Here is an 18,398-nt window from a genome sequence, read left to right on the forward strand (position 1 = left end):
GTGTCCAAGGGAGTGGAAGCTTAAGGATTTAGTTGGTTATTTCCTTCAAGAATCAAGATAAAAAGGAGACTTCAATAAATCTGCTTCCATCTTCTCTACAGACAGTTTATGTGCAATACAATTAAACAGCTGTCCCGCTTTTCTCTAGTGTATAACAATCTGCGGCTTTGCAGAGAAGCACAGAAGTAGAGGATTCCAAAGCATCAAACTGAATTCTAAGGTGACACTTTGAGAGACCGTGGATGATCACAGGAAGGTTTGAATGGAATGTTATCCATCTGTAGAGAAACTCAACTAGACCTGGTGGCAAACAGCCGATGATCCTTAATGGTAGGTTGCAGTTTACACCTTCCACTCGGAACAAGTGTGCTGCAACAGAACCTGATTGTGATTGTGAGTCAGAGATGTCATCCATCTAGTCTGGATTTCCAATGCTGTTAGAATACATCTCTCAGAAGCCTGATGTGGGATAGTCTTGATTTTCTCATAGCCTGCTTCTGTCATCCTAATTCCTTGTAGTTAGAGAGACTGATTCACGCCCTGCGGTTTTAAGCTCCTTCCAGAACTCTTTCAAGGCATTTGTTATTTTAACTCTGGAGAGTCTGTTTTGTTATCTGTGTGAATGTCAAATCTACCTCCCAAGTGCAGTCTAAGATGCAGCTCTCTCTTGATATTCCCAGCATATTCTGGTTTGCTCTTTTTGGCCCACAGGATGGGAGTTATGCATTTATTCATATTTTTGTTCTGACACCAAATAATTATGGATCTGCAAGGCTAGGAATAGTAAGTTCTTGTGCTTGCAAAGCCCTGCATCTCTGTTGTGCGACTTAGCTGGATTCTGCAGGGATGGTGCTGCGAGTTCAGAATTACATGATTCAGAGCCCTGAAGACATGGGGTTGTGTGCTTTGTGGGGTGCAGTTGCCTGTGCTCTGGCAGAAGAATGGCTCATGGGATTGCTGTATGGTCCGCAACGCTATTTTTGCTGTTTTCATTTGCTTTTCATACTTACTCCCTAGTTGTGAAGTCATGAGTACTGCTCACAGTGTTATAAAAAACTGCTGAGCCTTTCTAAGAGAGGTAACGTGGTAAGTTTGAAGGAATTATTTACCATTTACACTTTCTTATCTTGAGGCATCCAACAGCAATGAAGGGCTTTATTTGAGATAAGGCTGCATTGGACCAAATGTGTTTGACGCCAAGGATATTTGTCCTTTCCAAAAGAGTGACTGCCTTTTAAAAACAGAACAGAACAGGGAAGCTGGTCCTTACTGGCCTTTCTTCCCATGCCTTTCATTCCCCTTTAAATTGGTTGAAGAAATAGTTTAGATTAATAAAAGCAGACAGCACCTGTGTGCTTGACTAGATGGGAAACAAAGCTTTCACTAGTACCGGAAAGTTTTCAAGCCAATAGGTTCCTTCCTGTCCATGCTAGATCTCCATGTATGGTTTGGATTGCCCTTCTCAAAAAGTGATTTCCGCTGTTGCTAACTGCTGTTAGAAGAGGTAAAGGAAAGCGCCGGGTCTTTCTTTTCCTCCAGCCCCAGAAACTGTACAGAGACCTTTTCCTGTTTGTCTTTTGTGCAGTATGACAGCTTGGGCCTTTGACGTAAACTTTGTCCTTAGTGATGTTCAAAGCTCCCCTTTCTGAATTCAACAACATTGCCTACACACGTCCTGGTTAGGCTGCCTTCTTGATGGAAGTTCGGGAAGGCAAATGGAACAAGTTGGCTTAACACACCTGATGCAGTCATGTTTCTCTTCAGCCTCTATACTTGTTCATCAAGCCACCATAATAGAGTTACTTCCAGCATATATTCCTCTACGCATATGTGGACCAACAAGGGAAGACTGACCACAGTGCTTACTGAAAGATTACTGCTATATATTTGAGGCAACCTCACTAGGTTATTTCACTGTGGTGTTACAGTAAGGGCAGCTTTTGTTCCTAAAAGTACTCTGAGTCTTGGAGGGAGGGGAAGGTGCTCAAAGGAGTAGTCTAGGGATTGCTACGTAGATTACTTGGGTTTGCTTTGCTGATGAAATAAATCCTTCAGAGCTTCCAGCAGCTGTCCTAACTCAAGCAGTTAGAGTCAAAATGCTGATGACTGTTGTTTCCCCTCTGAACTGGAATTTTGGACTCTCTCCATTCTGTTTTTCCCTCCTCAGAACACCTCCAGCTGAACTGCTACAAAAACTGTATGGCTGTAAGCATACTGAAATTCTGTGCTTTGAGCAACTCATGTGCCTGGGAATCAACAGAGCTATATGGTTTAAAAAAAAAAAAATAATAAAAAAAAAAAATCAGTCTAGTTTCTGTGTTCCTGGAGTAATTTCCCTTGGCAATGTGCAAGCTGAGAATGGAACTACACACTCATGAGCTACATGCATCCAATTTGTCTGCCAGTATAATAGCAACAGCAAACAGGATCTGTGTTCCTTTCACCCAGTAAAGGAGACCCATGTTTTTGTGAGGTGTAGCTGTAGTGACAGTAGTCTCAGCCCCATTTTTGCCTTGAGAGTGTAGGCAGCAAAGCTACAGCTGACAGGACCAGTTGATGCCAGCCTGCTTTCTCTACTGCTTCTGCTACTCAAGGCTTTAAGTTCCAATTCTTTCCCTCTTTCAGAAGGTAAGAGAGGAATACTTCTTTTTGTGTATTTTCACTGAGATCCCTTACTGGAAAATGCTACTTGGAGAACTATAGCAGTGAGAAAGCAATCTGCGGCTGTTCAGCATAGTTGGATAATTTGTTAGTTTTGTTTTTAAGCCAAACTGTGACTGAGGCTAGCAGCGCTCCAAATCTTATTAATGGTAGTCCATGTCATTTTGGAGGTTTTATCTTCTCATTATTTTCCATATATGTTCGTTTTCTGGTTTTGCTAATATGCACTGGCACTTCCTCAGCTTCCTTGCTTGATGGAAGGAAGCAGGGGAAGAAAATCATGTGTTTTGGTACTCTGGTTTTCTCTGCTTATACCACAGAACATTGGAAGCAGAGATGAAACTAAGCTTTGGTAAGCTCGGCTGCTGATTTTTCTCAGGGGGCATAAGCCATTTAACTATTCTTAGTTGGTATATTAAGTGTGAAATTAAGCAGTTCCAAGGGGGATGAACAACTACCATTCAGAGGGAGTGCTTTTGTGCTTCTGGTTTCCCTTCAGAGCTACAACAGCTCAGTCGTCTTACAACTTTAGAGTTTCCCTTGGAGTAGTGGAAAATCAGAGCCATGCAAGACTGCTACTACTCTAGGCTCAGACGTGTGCCTCGTGTGCGTGTGTGTACATCTTGCAGTTCAGTGATGACCCCGATGACTTCTTGAACTTTTAATGACAATGCAGCTGTCTGTTCATGGTGCTAATTAACCCAAAAGCTGATTCCTCCCTCCCCCTCATTATCCGTTCTGTGAATGAGATGTGAAAACAAGAAGACGACTTTTCCCGTGCCCTTAGGGCTGTCTGAGCCTGGCAGCAGTGACCCTGCTTGAGCAGAACTGAAAGAGCTGCTGCGCAATGGCCCGTACTCCTTTTTAATGGGTTATTAAAATTCCACCTTCTCCCCCTCCCTCCAATCCTGTTACAGTTTGGAGTGAAGGCACTTAGGGGAAAACAGCTGCAGGAATAACTTTTCCCTCTTCTTTCGGAAGGGCAGATGCAGCTGTTCAGTCCCTAAGTCTGGGGATTCCACCACTACTTATTTAGGGCCTGATCCTACTCTGCTAAAAATCAGAGGCAAAATTCCGACTGGTTCCAGCAGGCAGTTGAAGGAAGAGGCTTCGGGAAACAGCAGTCACACAATACTGCACCAAAATGTTGGGAACAGCTAGGAAGCAGAAAGGGAATAGGAAGACTTGTCAGAGTTGACTTGCCTGCAGTCTCGAAGAACAGTTATTCAGCAGTTCCTCAGCTCTGCTTGAGGAACAGGTTAAATTACCGTGTTTGTGGTGTCTTGAGTGTTTTTTTTAAAGATAGCTCTAGTATGTCTGCATTCATTTAAGGTTCGCAGTGCTGACAGGCTTTTATTGGCACATTCTATTAAAGGACTGATCTCTCATGTTGGGTGCTCATTTTAGTTTAGATACCTTATGCGATCATAAGGAGAGCGGGTTTACTTCTTGAAAGGAAGCACCCGCAGCTCTCAGTGGTATAAATTTGTTACTTGTGGCTTCTGAAAAATGAGGGGAAAAATGGAAGGTACTCTTGTTTCTGTCATTAGAGCTTGTTGCTGTCACCTCTGATTAATAGAGAGAAGGAGGAATCCAGGCACATGTTGGAGAGGATTGGGGTTTCTTTTCCGTAAAGAATTTTGAAGTGGTAGAAGTTTGTTCAGAATGAAATGAGATAAAAAATGAAAATAACAGAAGTCTTCAGAATGGAATTTTGGTGGGAAAAAAAGAGATCCTCCAATGCATCTGAAGCTAATGTTTTGAAGGGTTAATTTAAGATGTCTGTTTTGAATAGTGGTATCACACTAACATTTAGATGTCAAGTGAAATTGAAGAGAAATGCTGATTCAGAGTGAAAATAGGTTTCAGTCATTTTTGAGGATATTTTTTTTCTTTTTTTTCCTGAAGTTGATCCTTTTCCTTATAAATTTGTGACTTAAGTAAAACCATATTTCCTGACAGGAAAAAGCGTTTCCAGAACCATTTCTACCAGCCCTATCCCTGATGGCTTAACAGTAACAGCCTTCCCTTTTGGAAATTCTGATCAGGTTACGTGCTGCCCCTCCAGCTGGGAGAGATTCCGGGTCATTGGTCCTCTGGGCTTACAATTTGCTTTTCCTGAGTGCTGAGGATTCTTTTTAGCGCACACGTACCCACCTTTCACTTCGTTTCTTTGCAGTAGACAACTCTCCATGGGCTTGCTGCATTAATGAACAAAGGAGTTTGTGGCTGTGCTGCTGCCAATGGGCTGAAACGAGGCATTTCCCCTCCTATTTCTCAGTTATTTCCCTGTCAAAATGTTGAAGGTTGCTTACACCTGTGTCCCAGGTGTGAGCTTAAGCAAAGCTCTACAAGCTGGCTCCTGAGAGGTTAGTTCAGGTTCATGACTTCATTGCAATAAAGCCCTCTTACAGCTGTGTCTCAGAGCCCTGCAGAGACAGGAAGCAGCCAGACCTGGTGTGTACCCTGGAAATGATTACCCTTATCAGTAAACATTCAGCGGGGAAGTGTCCAGAGAACATCTGCCTCCCAAAACAGTTAATGAGCCTTACAGCCTTCAGAAATAGCAATCACTGTGCCAGGTGCCTGTGAAAGGGCTAACCATCCATGTCTTATGGCATTTCACTTTTTCTTCCCAAGAAGTTACCTGAATGCCTAAGAACTGATAACAGAATGCAGACTTGGCTCACCCAAGTCGGAGCTTAATGAAAGATTTGGGTCAGAATACTTTATCTAGTGATTGGCAACTCTGCCCATGGCAGGGGGCTGTAACTCATGGACCTTTAAGATCACTTCCAACCTAAGCCATTCTGTGAAGCTGTATAGCTCCAATAGCACTGGCAAGCTAACTGACTAGTCGGTTAATTTCAGTTAAATCACATCAGGTTTGAGTGGTGAGACTTGATCATTTCCCTAAAAAGCATTGATCAGCAATACTGACAAGGGATAAAACACTGTGTTAGTCTTGAATTTGTGTTTAAAAAAAAAAAAAATAAATAACAACAGCAGTTGGTGGTGGGGCAGGCACTATTAACTATTGAGTGTGTTCTCTGTGCCTGCAGAAGTCTAGCCAAAAGCTGTATCTCATTAGTATTGTGTAGGGAACACCAGGTTGTATGTGAGTGTCAGGGTAGTAGCACAACTTCTGGAAATCTATTCTACAAAGAGCCTTTTGGGCTGTCTGCCAACATGAAATTTTGATTAAAATTCCCTTTGATGAAGAAAGTAATAAAAGAACAAGGTGGCTATACTGTGTCTCTCTGCCATGGTCTTTAAGGAGCAAATGTGGTCGGTCAGTCTGTCAGTAGGACAGTGAGCTAGTTCCTGAGCTCTGAAGAAAAAAGGTAATAGGCTGGTGTCTGCCTATTCTCCCTTCTGCCAGCAATCTGCACCTGTGCATAGGTGAAATCCTGGGTCTTCAAGCCAGGGGATGTACAGCGTGCATTAATTGTTATTCATGTAGTCACTTGTTGCTTACAGGTGCTATTAGACTTCCAGGCCATCCCATTACCTCTTTCATGAGCTGTCTCATATTACTCTCCTATTACTTATTTACTACCTTACTCCCCAGAAAAATCAATGCTGAGTCTCTTTGACCCTTGGTGTCCCTCTGATGGATCAAACTGAAGCTTGATGTTCTGGAACACGGGGTACCATATGGGATCCTGGACAGTTTCTGGCCAGGTGGGTGAGCTGGCCAGCATGGAGTGCCCTGACCTTGACCTGTAGGCAGTCTGACTGTGGCTGAAATGGGACTTCTGGCATGTGGGGCTGACTCAGGGTGCAGGAAGTTCACTTGTTATAATGAACACTGAATAAGGATCTGGGAGCTGCACCCTGTTTTTAAATGGTGTCGAGACTTCAGGGCAAAATTCTTAATGTAGCTAAGCTCAAAGATTTAATCCATACTGTCAGTGGCTGTGGTTAGATAATGGATTTTTAAGATGGGTAATTACTAAATTCCTTAAACATTATGATAAACCAGAACTGTGTCATGGGTACATCCAGTGTCCATGAACAGTCTATGGCAGCTGTCAGCTTCTGAACAGTTTGTACTATAATGGTGGGCAAAGGTAGTAGCTTCTGATAGCAGAAACTGTTTGAATGCAGGTTTAATCCCAGCATCCAGCAGGCTCAGTACTAGGTCCTGTAAGGTCCTGTGCAAGTAGGAACAGCAGAGCAGCACTTATAGACCTGACCTGGTTAAGTATGTATACCTCTTTGGCATGGACAGCTGCTTAGTCTATCATTTTAATGCAAGTTTTCTAATGTAGGAAGGAATCTGCAGGCCCACCCAGTACCCTTGAAATCTATACATGTTCCCAAGCACTTCTTCCTCCCTAGTTCTACGTGCAAAATAGAGTGTAAACCATGTGTAAACCATGTGATCAGCAGAGTGTGGCCTCCTCGCAGAGCCTGGCACCCGTCCCAGCCAGCCGAGGTGCTGAAGGAAGTCCTCTGAAGTAAGTCACTGCGGCGGGGAGTGTCCAGGCCTGTGGCTTTTGATACTCCCTGTTTTGAAAGCCTTACGTGGGCTGTCAGAGCTGCCTTCTTTCCAATATGCAGAAGAAAACTGCTTTCAGATGTTCTTTTATTGTTTTTTTTTTTTTACAGGACTCTCCTTCCTCCTCTTCTTCCTCCAGTTGGTCCATTTGGTTGAGAGCTTGTAGTGCATTCTTGGGTTGCACAGTGAGTTAAGGAAGACTTCACACTATATATGTGGTTCAGTGCTGGATGAGAGCATCTCTCTTTCTCTCTTGCCTTCTGGTGTCTGTTGAGTAGTCTCTTTCCTGCTTGCCGAAGATAGTGGTTTGGTTCTGAGAAGCAGATATCAAGCTGCAACACAACAGCTCGCAAAAGAAGCAACTGTATCCCAGCCGAGCAGCTTATCTGCAGCTTTGCAGGCTAAAGACTTTTCTTTCAGAGCAGAACTGAAATGTCTTAAGAAATTTGCCATCAAAAAGAAAAAAAAAAAAAAAAAAAAAAAAAAAAAAAAAGAAAAAAGGAAAAAAGGGCATATCTGCACTGGCCCCTCAGCCTCAGATCTCCCATCTATGTGTTTTGAAGTACAAGTAAACCAACCACGTTCCCCTTCAGCAATTTTATGCCATTTGAGGATTCTGTGTTACCCTTGCTTAGGATCAGCAGTACTTTATTCTTTAAGTAGTGCCCACTACCTTGAGAATAAGAGTCTACTCTGTGTGACATGAAATGGGGTTTCTAGGATAGTAGGTTCTTTAAAGTACCTCACAATCCACTTCAGTCACTCTTTGTCAGACTTTTCAGTCACACTTGTTCTTTGTAGTTTGCTCTCCTGATCATGATCTGTGGAAATGCAAGATCAGTCTCACTTGCAACCATATCACTAAATCACAGCCAAAGGACACATTTCCTTCTTAGCTGCTCCCCTAACTGTACTTCTTCAGGCAATTAATCTCTCTTCATACGCTCCAATTTGCTTTACATGTTACAGCTCACTTGATGGGTTGGGAAACGATCAATGCCAGATGCGCATTCCTTTCAGGCAGTAAATGTTCCTCCAGCAGTAAGCCATGCACTCCAGCTCCTTGTTTTATTAAAACCACATATGGTTTCCATTTGCCCCTAATTGGTCTCACCTCAACTCTGCCATATTCTCTGAGTGGAACACTTAGACTTATGGCTCCTTTGAATGCTTCCAAAGAGCTCCGAGAAGCCAGAGCCTTGCCTGTCTCGGCTCAGCTTCCTCTTGCCCTTCATATACTGTGTCTAGAAGTACTTGATCTAGATATGAGGACTGAGTTACATCTTACTCCCCAGATCTTATGCAGACCAAAAGAAAATGGAAAAGGTGTTTTGAGTGGAGCATTGCCTGACCAGCTTTGAGTCTCATGCATGTTATTTCTATGCTTTGTTGTAAGTCGGCTCTGGAAAGGTATTTGCACGTTGGTTTTCCTTCCAACACTGCCAACCTTGGCTGAAAGCAGTTCTTTCTTTGGTAGCTGTTGATGACAGAAAATGAGGTAAAGTGCACTCTGCTGAGAACATCCCTTACAGAGGATGGTAAGGTGCTGCTGTGCTGTGCTCTGTTCATGGGGGGCTCCTTTCACTTCCTCCACTCACAGCACTCTTCCTTCCTTCATTCTGTCACTCGGCTACTGCCTACACTGAATTAATCTGCCAGTAACTACCTAAATGTTTAGGTGGAAAGAGGACTGGGGAAGAAGAGGAGGAAGAAGCATGCCAAAAAGGAGGCAGCAAAGTGGCTACTTCACAAGAGTGTGTTTGGTTCCTCATTTTATTTTCCCAGAAGATTCTGAAACTGTAGAACACAGTCATTCTGCAGCCTGCAGCAATGCTATTTGCTTACATTTGTAGCAAACCTAGAACTTGGTGTTGACGCAAGCTGTGAGTTTAACTTAGTGATGCATGTAACTTTTATGACCCAACTAGCTATGCTCTGCCTGTTCTAGCTAATTTCTTGGTCCTGCCTGGCTTCCCTGACTTCAGTAGGTGTAGCAGCTAGCAAAAACAAGTGGTTTTTTTTTTTTTTGTTCCCCCTCCCCCCCCAGCTTTGGCTTCTCTGTTTATCACAAGGTATTTCCTGAAGCTAGTCTCACTTGGCACGAAACATACCATCTGTGTATAGATCTTAAGGATTCTACTTGGATGGAAATGCATTTTAAATCCCTTCTTTCTTTCTCCTCCTTTCAATCTTTCCTCTGTCCTCTAAACAGACTACTACCTGCGTATGATGGGAAAGCAAAGGAGCTAGCAGGAGCTGGATGTAGTGCTGGGTTGTTGAGAGCTTTCAACAATATCAGATATAGGAACCAGTATGAAAGGTCTAAAATTTAACTTGCAGTTCCTCTTCCTCTCCAATCCTGATGTATTTCAAAGGCAATCCTGCTTAGACTTGCATAGGCTGAGAGGCACAATACAGAGAAGGCATAAAGTGCTTGTTACTGATGCCATGTTAAAAATTATATCCAGTGAACAAACTACAGGATAAATGCCATGTGCAACCCAAGTCCTGCTTGTCTCGTGCAACCTTGCATCTTTAATTTGTGGTCTTGTTGGGAGGATTAGTTTTTTCCCAAGTAGGAAAAGCCCTTCTAGAGCAGCTTATAAGTTTTTGAAGTGATGGGAGGTCTGATGTAATCAGTCTTGCATGAAAGTGCATCACTCTTGTTTTGCAGTGTTAGAAATGAGAAAATTCAATTTGTTTTGCCAACAAGCTCTCAGAGGCTAAGAATTCTGCAAAGTATAAAAGAATATGAAACCTGGTTTCAAGTGTTTAGCAATTGCAATTAAGATCAGTTGGTTCAGCCATAACTTGGGCCTGGGTGAAGCCATTTAGTTGTCCTCTTCTTTTTGGGGTGGCCTTCAAACAGCAATTAAAACCTTTCAACAGGGGAAAGGTTTTTATTTTGATCTGTAGAACAAAGGCCAAAAGTAAATGTCATAGTTCTAGTTTAAAAAAAAAAAAAAATTGGAGGGAAAGATATCTGGGTGTTTTCCTTCCTGTTTTTGTTTAGATTTTTGTCAGCCAAAATGTTCCAACAAACTTGGCAGCTAATTTGCCAACATAAGCCTGAGTTTCTTTCCACCGTGGTATTATCATCGCAATGGTCTGATAATTGGTGGTGATTGAGGTCAAGGGGGTGTTCCTTCTCTGTCAGTGTTCCTTAGGGCACTATGAAAAGGCGGAAGATTGAGATTTAGCCTGCCAGTTGAGAAGGCTAATTGGGAACTAGTTTAATGGTGAGGGGTATAAGAGGAAGGCAGCCAGCGGAGAACTGCTTACTTCGCTATTTTCTATTTTAATTTTTTGCTTTCTTGATGAGCTTCTCTGGCAGTGCTTCCCGGGAGCTCTGCTGGCCTTGGCTTGTTCCAAGGCAAAGAAAAAAAAAAAACGTTTTCTTTGCTCATGTGGCTTTGGCTGGAGGTCACAGTGGAACAAGGCAAGAGAAAGCTCCTCTACTGTATCATCTTCTCAACCTTGGTCTTTACAAGAAGCCTTCAAATTCAATATGTTTATAATTGTCTTTCTGTTATGTAGAGGATGAGACTTTAATTACAGGCAGACCAGGGATTTGTATCTGATTTTGTCTTTTCATGAACCCCCTGCTGCCATCATTGCCTTCCCCATGGTTCTGCTGTACTGTGAAAGTGGAGAAATGGGTGAGATGGTGTTTTCTTGTTCCAGAGGCATCCCCATCCCCTTACTTCTCACACAGGCTTACAGCCACCAGACAATTTAACAGGTTCCCAAGAGGTTGTATACAGCTGGGCCAGACTTCCAGTCCAAAGGACACAGTCCTCTTGTAGTTATGGCCTTCTGTTATTAGGGAAGCCAGGAGTCTTGGTGATAATTACTAACAGATCAGGTGGGGGGCTGGAAAAAGGAGCACAACATGTCCCACCTTTAGTGTCAAGGCAGCATTTCCAAGCACACCCTTCTGCTGAGGGGTTGTTTCGCAGCCCAGCTGCTGGGCTAGCTAGTGGCCTCAGAACAGACAGAGGCTTTCTTAGCCTCCTGGTCACATTGATGCTCTGCATATATGTTATTTTGCTGCTATTTGGGTGTCTAAGAATGGGCTGAGAGAATTATTTCTCCCCTATGTCTTCATTAGTAAACAACGTGAATCCTCCACATCCTTCATTTGCTTAAATGTAACGAGTGTACAGCTCAGCCAAATTTCTCACTCAAAAATACCCTTCTTGCACACCAGTAAAAGAAATCCTGGAAACAATAATAGAATTGTAGCATGTGTTATTCCCCTGAGACTTTCATAATCATTAGCCACAAGGGAGATGGGTTTGGAGCAAATCCTGGCCTCTGAAAGCAGTGTGCCTCCACTGAAAGCTGCTGTTTATGGATGACAAGCATCCAGCTTGCGTGGAAGCATCTGGTTCTCATGGTGTGGTTGGACATACAACTGGGAATCGTGGTGTTAGCTCCCACACGTACCGCTGCCCTCTCGTTACTGTGAGATTTGTGATAGTGTCACCATCTAGTGGCTGACCGCCATAAAGGACAGGCTTGGATTAACTAAATATGCCTTTGCTTTTCAGCTGGGGGAAGAAGAGCTCCTACTACATGTGTAGTAGTGCTTTCTGCCAGGATGAAACGGCTTTGTAATTGCATGTCTTTTCAGCACGTTGTTTTCTCAGCTTGGGAAATGCTTCTCTTAGTCTCATGTGTGCCCACTTCTCTCACTCATTGTCTAGTCTTCACACTGTGACCGTGTCTTCTGCTACCCATCATTTTTTAAAATTCTACCAACATTGGACAAGCAGCCCTTTCTCCTCTTTGAATCACTATATGGCAGCCACTCTTATCAAGATTTATATCCCCATTTAATTTAACTTTTCATAATAATTACAAATCACTCGTGAGACCTTGCCAACTGCTCCAGTCCCACAAAGTGACCTGACCCGAAACCCTGAAGTACTGAGAAACATTCATCTCGGCGTATTTTTATAGGCAGTACATCAAAGGAATTGTGGTTTAAAAATATGCAGCTATTTTGGTGACCACTTGTGTGGGATAAAATTTCCCATCAGTAACAGCAGGACTTTAACAGAGCTTTGGGGAGAAAGGAGTTCAGGGGAGCACTCGCAGCACCTTTTGCCTTTTTCTGATGAAAAAAAACAGAAGTCCTCATAAGCAAACAGTGGATTTCTCCAGTATAACGGGGACTGAATTTGCAGCATCCACATGCCTGCAGTTCTGCAGCTTGGAGCCCTGTTCTGGGCGGATTTGTGGATTGCTTTCACACGGCTGATGAAGCTGCATGTGTAAGAGCAGCCTCTGAGCAGTCCCATCCATCCAACACTGTTTTTCTCTTACTCAGAGGTGTCTGATCCTCAAAGGGCAGAAACTGGAGCATCGTTTGCTCCTTGACTAACAGCTTGATTTCTCCTTTAATATGGGAGAAATGAGATAGGGTGAGTTCCTTGTTGCTTCCAAGCTTTCTGGTAGAGGAAGGAACTTATCCAAAAGGTTACTGTTTGGATAACAAAGACAACTTCTCTGAGATTCAGACAGCCTCACCCACTTGCTAAAGGCTTGGAGTGACAGCCCACGCTAAGGTTCTTCATGGCTTTCACTAGATGAATGTGCTGGCATGATTGCTCCTTTCTATTTACTGGAGAGTAATAATCTGAAGAGACGGGGCTGTCTTAACCTAGTCATATATCCTTCCACCTGACTGCAGGGGTAGCAGTGTTGAAACTGGGATGCTGTTATGTGCTAGTGAAGATGCACGTTTTGAACCTTTGGTCTTGTGGTGAAGCTGTTGATTAGTCCGTAAATCAAAGCTGCTTTCTTTCTGAAGTGGCTGTGCTACTTTAACCAGAAAGTTAAAGGGCTGCCAAACTAGCAGTTAAGTACATGAAGAAAACAGATTTTTAGGTATTTTGTCAGCAACTGGGAATGTGCCTGTCATCTTTAATGCTAACCATGTTCTGGCTTGGCAACCTTAGGGTTTTGCAAAATTGCATTTTAATATATTTCTTACCATTGTAAGTTATCTGTATTTAATAATCCTATGTTAGGCAAACACTCGTTGTTTTTCAATTTCAGTGTGTTAGATAAGCAACAGATAAAGATAAGACCTTTCATACCCTTTGCTAAGGGCTGTATTACTAATGAAGTACCCAAGGAATTCACAGAGCGTTAACGAAATTGTGTTCTTTTTAACTGAGACTTAGGCAGCCGCTTTCTGCAGTTTCACTTGCAGTGGTGTTTGGGGGAAACAAAGGGAAGTACCTCATTTTTGAAAGCTGTTTGCACTCCTCAAGGACATTCTTCAGTGTAGCTATGAAGTTTTGAAGGAAGGAGTAAATTGAACTCTGAGCTGCTTGTTAAATAGTGGAACCAACAAAATTGTACAAATTCGTGTGCTTTTACTGCCATTGGATAATAGAAGTTTGAAAAAAAAGAATCAAGCTTGACACTCAATAAACAGAAGTTTGGTTGGACTTTTGAATCAAAGCCAACAGTATTATCTTACTGAATTTAAAGTTTATTTGAGAAATCTGGCTAAGGCACAGAATGTAAATTGGAGTAGAGTGAGCTCATCTTCATTTCACACCATCCTCATGAACAAGTTCCAGGGCTGATGCATATAACTAGATCTGTCTCTTTAAATCTGTTTTTTTCACATTATTTAGAAAGTACCATTTTAGGTGAGTGAGGACAACCATTTTCCTTCATTAATTTGATCGAGGTAGCAAACAAAACTCAGTGCTTCTCTTCTTACCAATTCTCGAGGTGCTTCTATTGCCATCTGAACCCTGAAATGAGTTAAGAACCAGCAAGGAGCTTGTTTTGTATCCTATAAGCCTAGCAAATGGGTCCATGCACTTGGCTTTTATATATGGCTGTAATGCATATAATAGCTCATTGGGTTTTCCTACTTGCAAAGAGCAACTCCACCTCTTGATCTCCCTTTCATGCCTTCCTACTTCTTAATGAATTGTTTTCTGTGATGCATTAGTACAATCTCTGTGAAAGGAATACCTCTGTCCTGCACAGGGAGTTACCATCAGGACCTTTGTAGGCTGAGAAGATGGGATGTATGTAGTCCATTTTAGTTGCAGGATTTCATTATTCTGGAAACATTGGGCTGTATTTTCAGCAGGGATATTTTGTTCGCAATCATGTTGTACCAATATAACCTTTGTGCAAAAGTGTCTGGTACCTTCTTCCAGGAAAAAATGAGCTTCTGTTAGTGCTGTGAGCGTGTTGCACTATTTGGATTACTCTACTGGAATAATTTTCATGGCCGTCATAGTGAGAAGCACAATGAATGCATAACTTCAGAGGCAGGATTTACATGGGTGTGTTGTAGTTTTGATGTTTCTCTTCATGGAATTTTGAGTTCCCCATTTGTTTGATTTTGTTGGTTTGAGTGGCCTCTGGTGTACAGCTTTTGTAACAGTGATTCTTGTCAGGACTGGTCTTCTCAAATCTCATTTTTTTGCAGCTCCTGTGAAAGTTAAGCCACTTCTGGTGGTTTTATAACAGAATGCGATTGTTCTATGGTAGTGGGTATTAGCTGAATAATTCCTGCCCTGTTACTAAGCTTTGCTTTCCTCCTGATGATCAGGTGATTTCAAAGCAGAGGATATATGAAACAGTAGTTTGTGTGGTATGCCCAAAAAATACAGAAGCAGGAGAGCACTTCATTAACCTGACTGTAAGCTACCTGCTAGATTTGTTTGACAGACTTCAAAATCCTTAACTGTTTGTTTGAGAGAGCTGGTTGTTGGGAGTCTTGTGGTACCTCAAGACTAGCTGTGTAGGAAGTCCCTAGATATGAGACACTGCAGTGTGCTGTACTGGGTTGTTGGGTTACTGGGAAACAGAAGCTGCATGGGGCACCCATCGTGCAATTCTCTATGTTGAGATTCAAGGCATTCAATATTAATTTCAGCCCTCTGGCTTGGTGCAAGCATTTTACCTTGTCTTGGTCCTAGCTATAATCTGTTTTTCAAATTGGAGAGGGATTTCAACACAAATAATGCTTGTTCTTTGTCTTCACACTTAATTGGATTTCCTCTAAATAAATACTTTCTTTGGCATCCCATTTTACATGCCTCCGTTGCATGTGAAATTTTAGAATAAATTAAAAGGAATGTTGGTCTGGAGTTTTGTTTCACAAAGCAATTTATCTGAGTGGCTTTTTTGAAGTGGAGGGTCCAGCCTAAACCTTGTGAGGGTTTCTGTATCTAAATTCAAAGTTACTTATCAGTTGTATTTTTCCTTTCTCTTGACAGTGATCCGTGCTAAAGTTGTGGGAAAGAAGCTCATGAAAGATGGACCATTTGGAACAATGAGATACACAGTCAAGCAGATGAAGGTATGTTTACAGACTTTTCATGTGGGTGTTTACATAAAATAATGATTCTAATTAACATGTAACAATGAATGAGATTGAGTATTTAAAGTAGCAGCCCCTCAATTGATAGAAATTTGCCTGAGGCATGGAAAAATAGCAGGGAGAGCTCATTTCTGACATGCAGTACTGAATACCTGCATTTCTCCTTTATTGTTAACGTATCTGGTAGTAGAGGATGATAGATACTGGAATCATGTTTGTGTTCAACATAAACAGTGTAAAGACTGTGGAAATGGAAGCTTTTTAGTGCAGTGTTTTTTATTAAGCTCAAAATATGGTGCTGGGGGGTCTGCCAGCCTTGGGAATGTGCTCTTCTTGCCTTGCTTTCTTTGTGACCACCAGTTCCCATGATGGCATTTTTTTTTCCACTTAAGAACCAAGGAATCTCATAGCAAAAGCTCTTATATAAAGCAAAAGCAAATGTTTTAGCTCTCAGGTATCATCAGCTTGGAAGTGCTGTTGACTCTGTAGGTGGAAAGAGGTAGGTCTCCTTCACCAATTGTTTGGTTTCTCTATTTCCTGACTTCAGAGCCCTGATCTCTTTGGTGTAGAAACTGCATTCAACCTGTTGCTTTGAATTTTTTTCTTAAACTGACCCCCATGTTATGTAATGCTAAAAATCAGCTCTGCGTTATTTTTCTTGGCTGTGCTATTCCAGTCATAAGACTGGTTTATGTCTTTAGGGGGAGGAAAAAAAAAAGGGAAAGGAAAAGCTTGGCAGACACTGAAGAAATCTGAAACATATTAGACAAAGTAAAGGTTCAGAAAAAAACAGTTGCTTGCCTCATAACAGTAACTCTCTTTATAAGGCAGTTTATAGCTAAGCAACAAAACTGGGAGGAGGAGGCTCAAAGCCTGTTGCATAAACTATCGCAAAACTGCACACGTGGCCAAATCTGGTTCTGGCACAGCCTTTCCACTAGAGTGGAATGCCTCTACTTTGCTTAAGAGGACACAAGGTACTGGGCTTACTATTTTCTTTATCTTTAAAATTTCTTGTTAAGATTCAAAAGTGAATATATAAATCTGATGAATTTAGTATCATAAAAGCAACAGGTTATGTTGACAGTGCTGCCACTGTTTTTTTGACAGCTGTACCTGGACTTACCAGCCTTACAGCACTCTCTGCTGTTCTTTTCCAGCTTTTACTGTCCAGCTTTTACTGTCCAGGTTAACTGGTGTACTTCACTTCACAAAACTGTGTTGCATTGAGTTCATCAACTGTTCTTTTCCTGATTACATACTCATCTGTCCAGGGCCCTTAACCTTCTTCTTTCTCAGTTCAGTGCTTTATTTCTAACACATGTCTATGGAGAAGCTGCAGTGGTGATCTAGAATAACAGTAGTCTCAAAGTGAGTTATTACCCTCTTTTTAAAATCAGTATTAAAATTTTAATTATTTAATTATTATTACTGCTCTTCTCCCTGAGCACAGAGATTTCAGATGTAAAGCGCTTGCTTTGGAAGTGTGTGAAAAAATAACATTTCTTCTAGACCCAGAAAGAGCCCCTAGTTTTCTTTCCAACTTCACCTAAGGAACAAGGTCAGCATAGTACTCTCCTGTCATCTGAAGATCAGATGACATTCCTGAAGATATCTTGACAGCCAAGCATGCAAATGAGATAAGAGAAATGAATATGGCTCAGGAAATGGATGACAGCCTTCAAGTGCTACACATTTTTCTGGGAAATCTGTTGTAAGATGGTGGCGTAGCGCTAACAACTCCACCAGAATTCAGTCCCAGTGGTTGGTGTTCCTCTGTCAGAACAAAGAAGGTGATCCATTTTGTGTAATGGAGTTGACTGTATGAGAGGCATGCTGATGTTCCTGTGAACCTTGAAAATTGTCAGGATGAAACCAGAGCATCCTCCATCTGGTAACAATACAGCCTGCTCTACTGTCAGCCAGTAAGATGCAGTGTCATAAATCTTTGGAACGGCATTAAATAAGTGTTCTTCATCTACCTAGGAGCTTGCAATGGTGTCAGTGCTGAGAGTAAAAAAAGCTTCTCTGTCTCTATTGACAAAGGTTAGAGCACAAGCAGGCAAGGTGAGCATGCTGAGCAGAGCACCAGCCACTCTAATGTCAACAGACACTGTTGTATCACTATTTACAACATGGGAGCCTGTCCTGGCTGTTTTTCTTGAATTAAGCCTGCAGCACAGGACCAGGCATTTATAGCAGATACTGTAGTAAACCTCATGCCAAGACCAACTGGCAATTTGCAGTAGCAGTCCCACAGCATTTTGTTGGGAAGCTGTATGCCCAGCAAGGACAAGAGTGATTTTAAAGGGAAGACTGTTGGTCAAGCTGCCTGTATTGCCACATTATGCCCTGCTGCACTAATGATGGGCTGGTGAGATGTTGCATTGCACAGACCTTTGGCAGGAAGGAACCTGAAGCAGTCAAAGTGCTCAGTAAAACTGGAATGTCCCAAGGACACACTTCTTGATAAACAAACAAAGTAAGTGACTTCTCCAAAACCCTGCTGTCTTTCTGCTGAGTTTAGAGGATTCAGTTTGAAGAATTTAGCTCCATGTGATGGGGACATGAGAATGATGCAGCAAATCTCTCTTGCTCGCCCCAATGAAAACTGTCCTTCTGAAAAGAAAATGAAGGCAGCCTGTGGCTCTGAACAGCTGCATGGGAGCAATTCTGAAGATAAAACTAACATGTCAGTGTTTTGGGTTTTTTTGGCCACCTATAAACCTGCCTGCACCTGCAGATGAAAAATAAACAAGCCTTTTAAGCCTAGTTGTGTGCACTGAATTGCCTGTGAAAAGCACTGAATGCCTTAAAAGGAAACCAACTATATTTCTTTCACGGCTTTCTAGAGTTTGCTGTGAC

General features: G+C 42.2%; 2 protein-coding genes across 3 annotated transcripts in view; one reads left to right on the plus strand and one right to left on the minus strand.

The window, feature by feature from the left end:
- The window catches only part of SYN3 (synapsin III), a gene marked incomplete at both ends in the record, with an annotated part of 176,149 nt that overhangs the window by 101,756 nt on the left and 55,995 nt on the right, over positions 1-18,398 (minus strand). The window lies entirely within an intron of this gene.
- The window catches only part of TIMP3 (TIMP metallopeptidase inhibitor 3), a gene marked incomplete at both ends in the record, with an annotated part of 32,725 nt that overhangs the window by 8,704 nt on the left and 5,623 nt on the right, over positions 1-18,398 (plus strand). Inside the window, one exon of the mRNA XM_079549485.1 lies at positions 15,430-15,512. Coding sequence (XP_079405611.1) covers positions 15,430-15,512 — 83 coding nt within the window. The remainder of the gene's footprint in view (positions 1-15,429; positions 15,513-18,398) is intronic.

The sequence above is a fragment of the Tetrao urogallus genome (genome assembly GCF_951394365.1).
Source record: "Tetrao urogallus genome assembly, chromosome: 1".
In the NCBI taxonomy this organism is placed as follows: Eukaryota; Metazoa; Chordata; class Aves; order Galliformes; family Phasianidae; genus Tetrao; species Tetrao urogallus.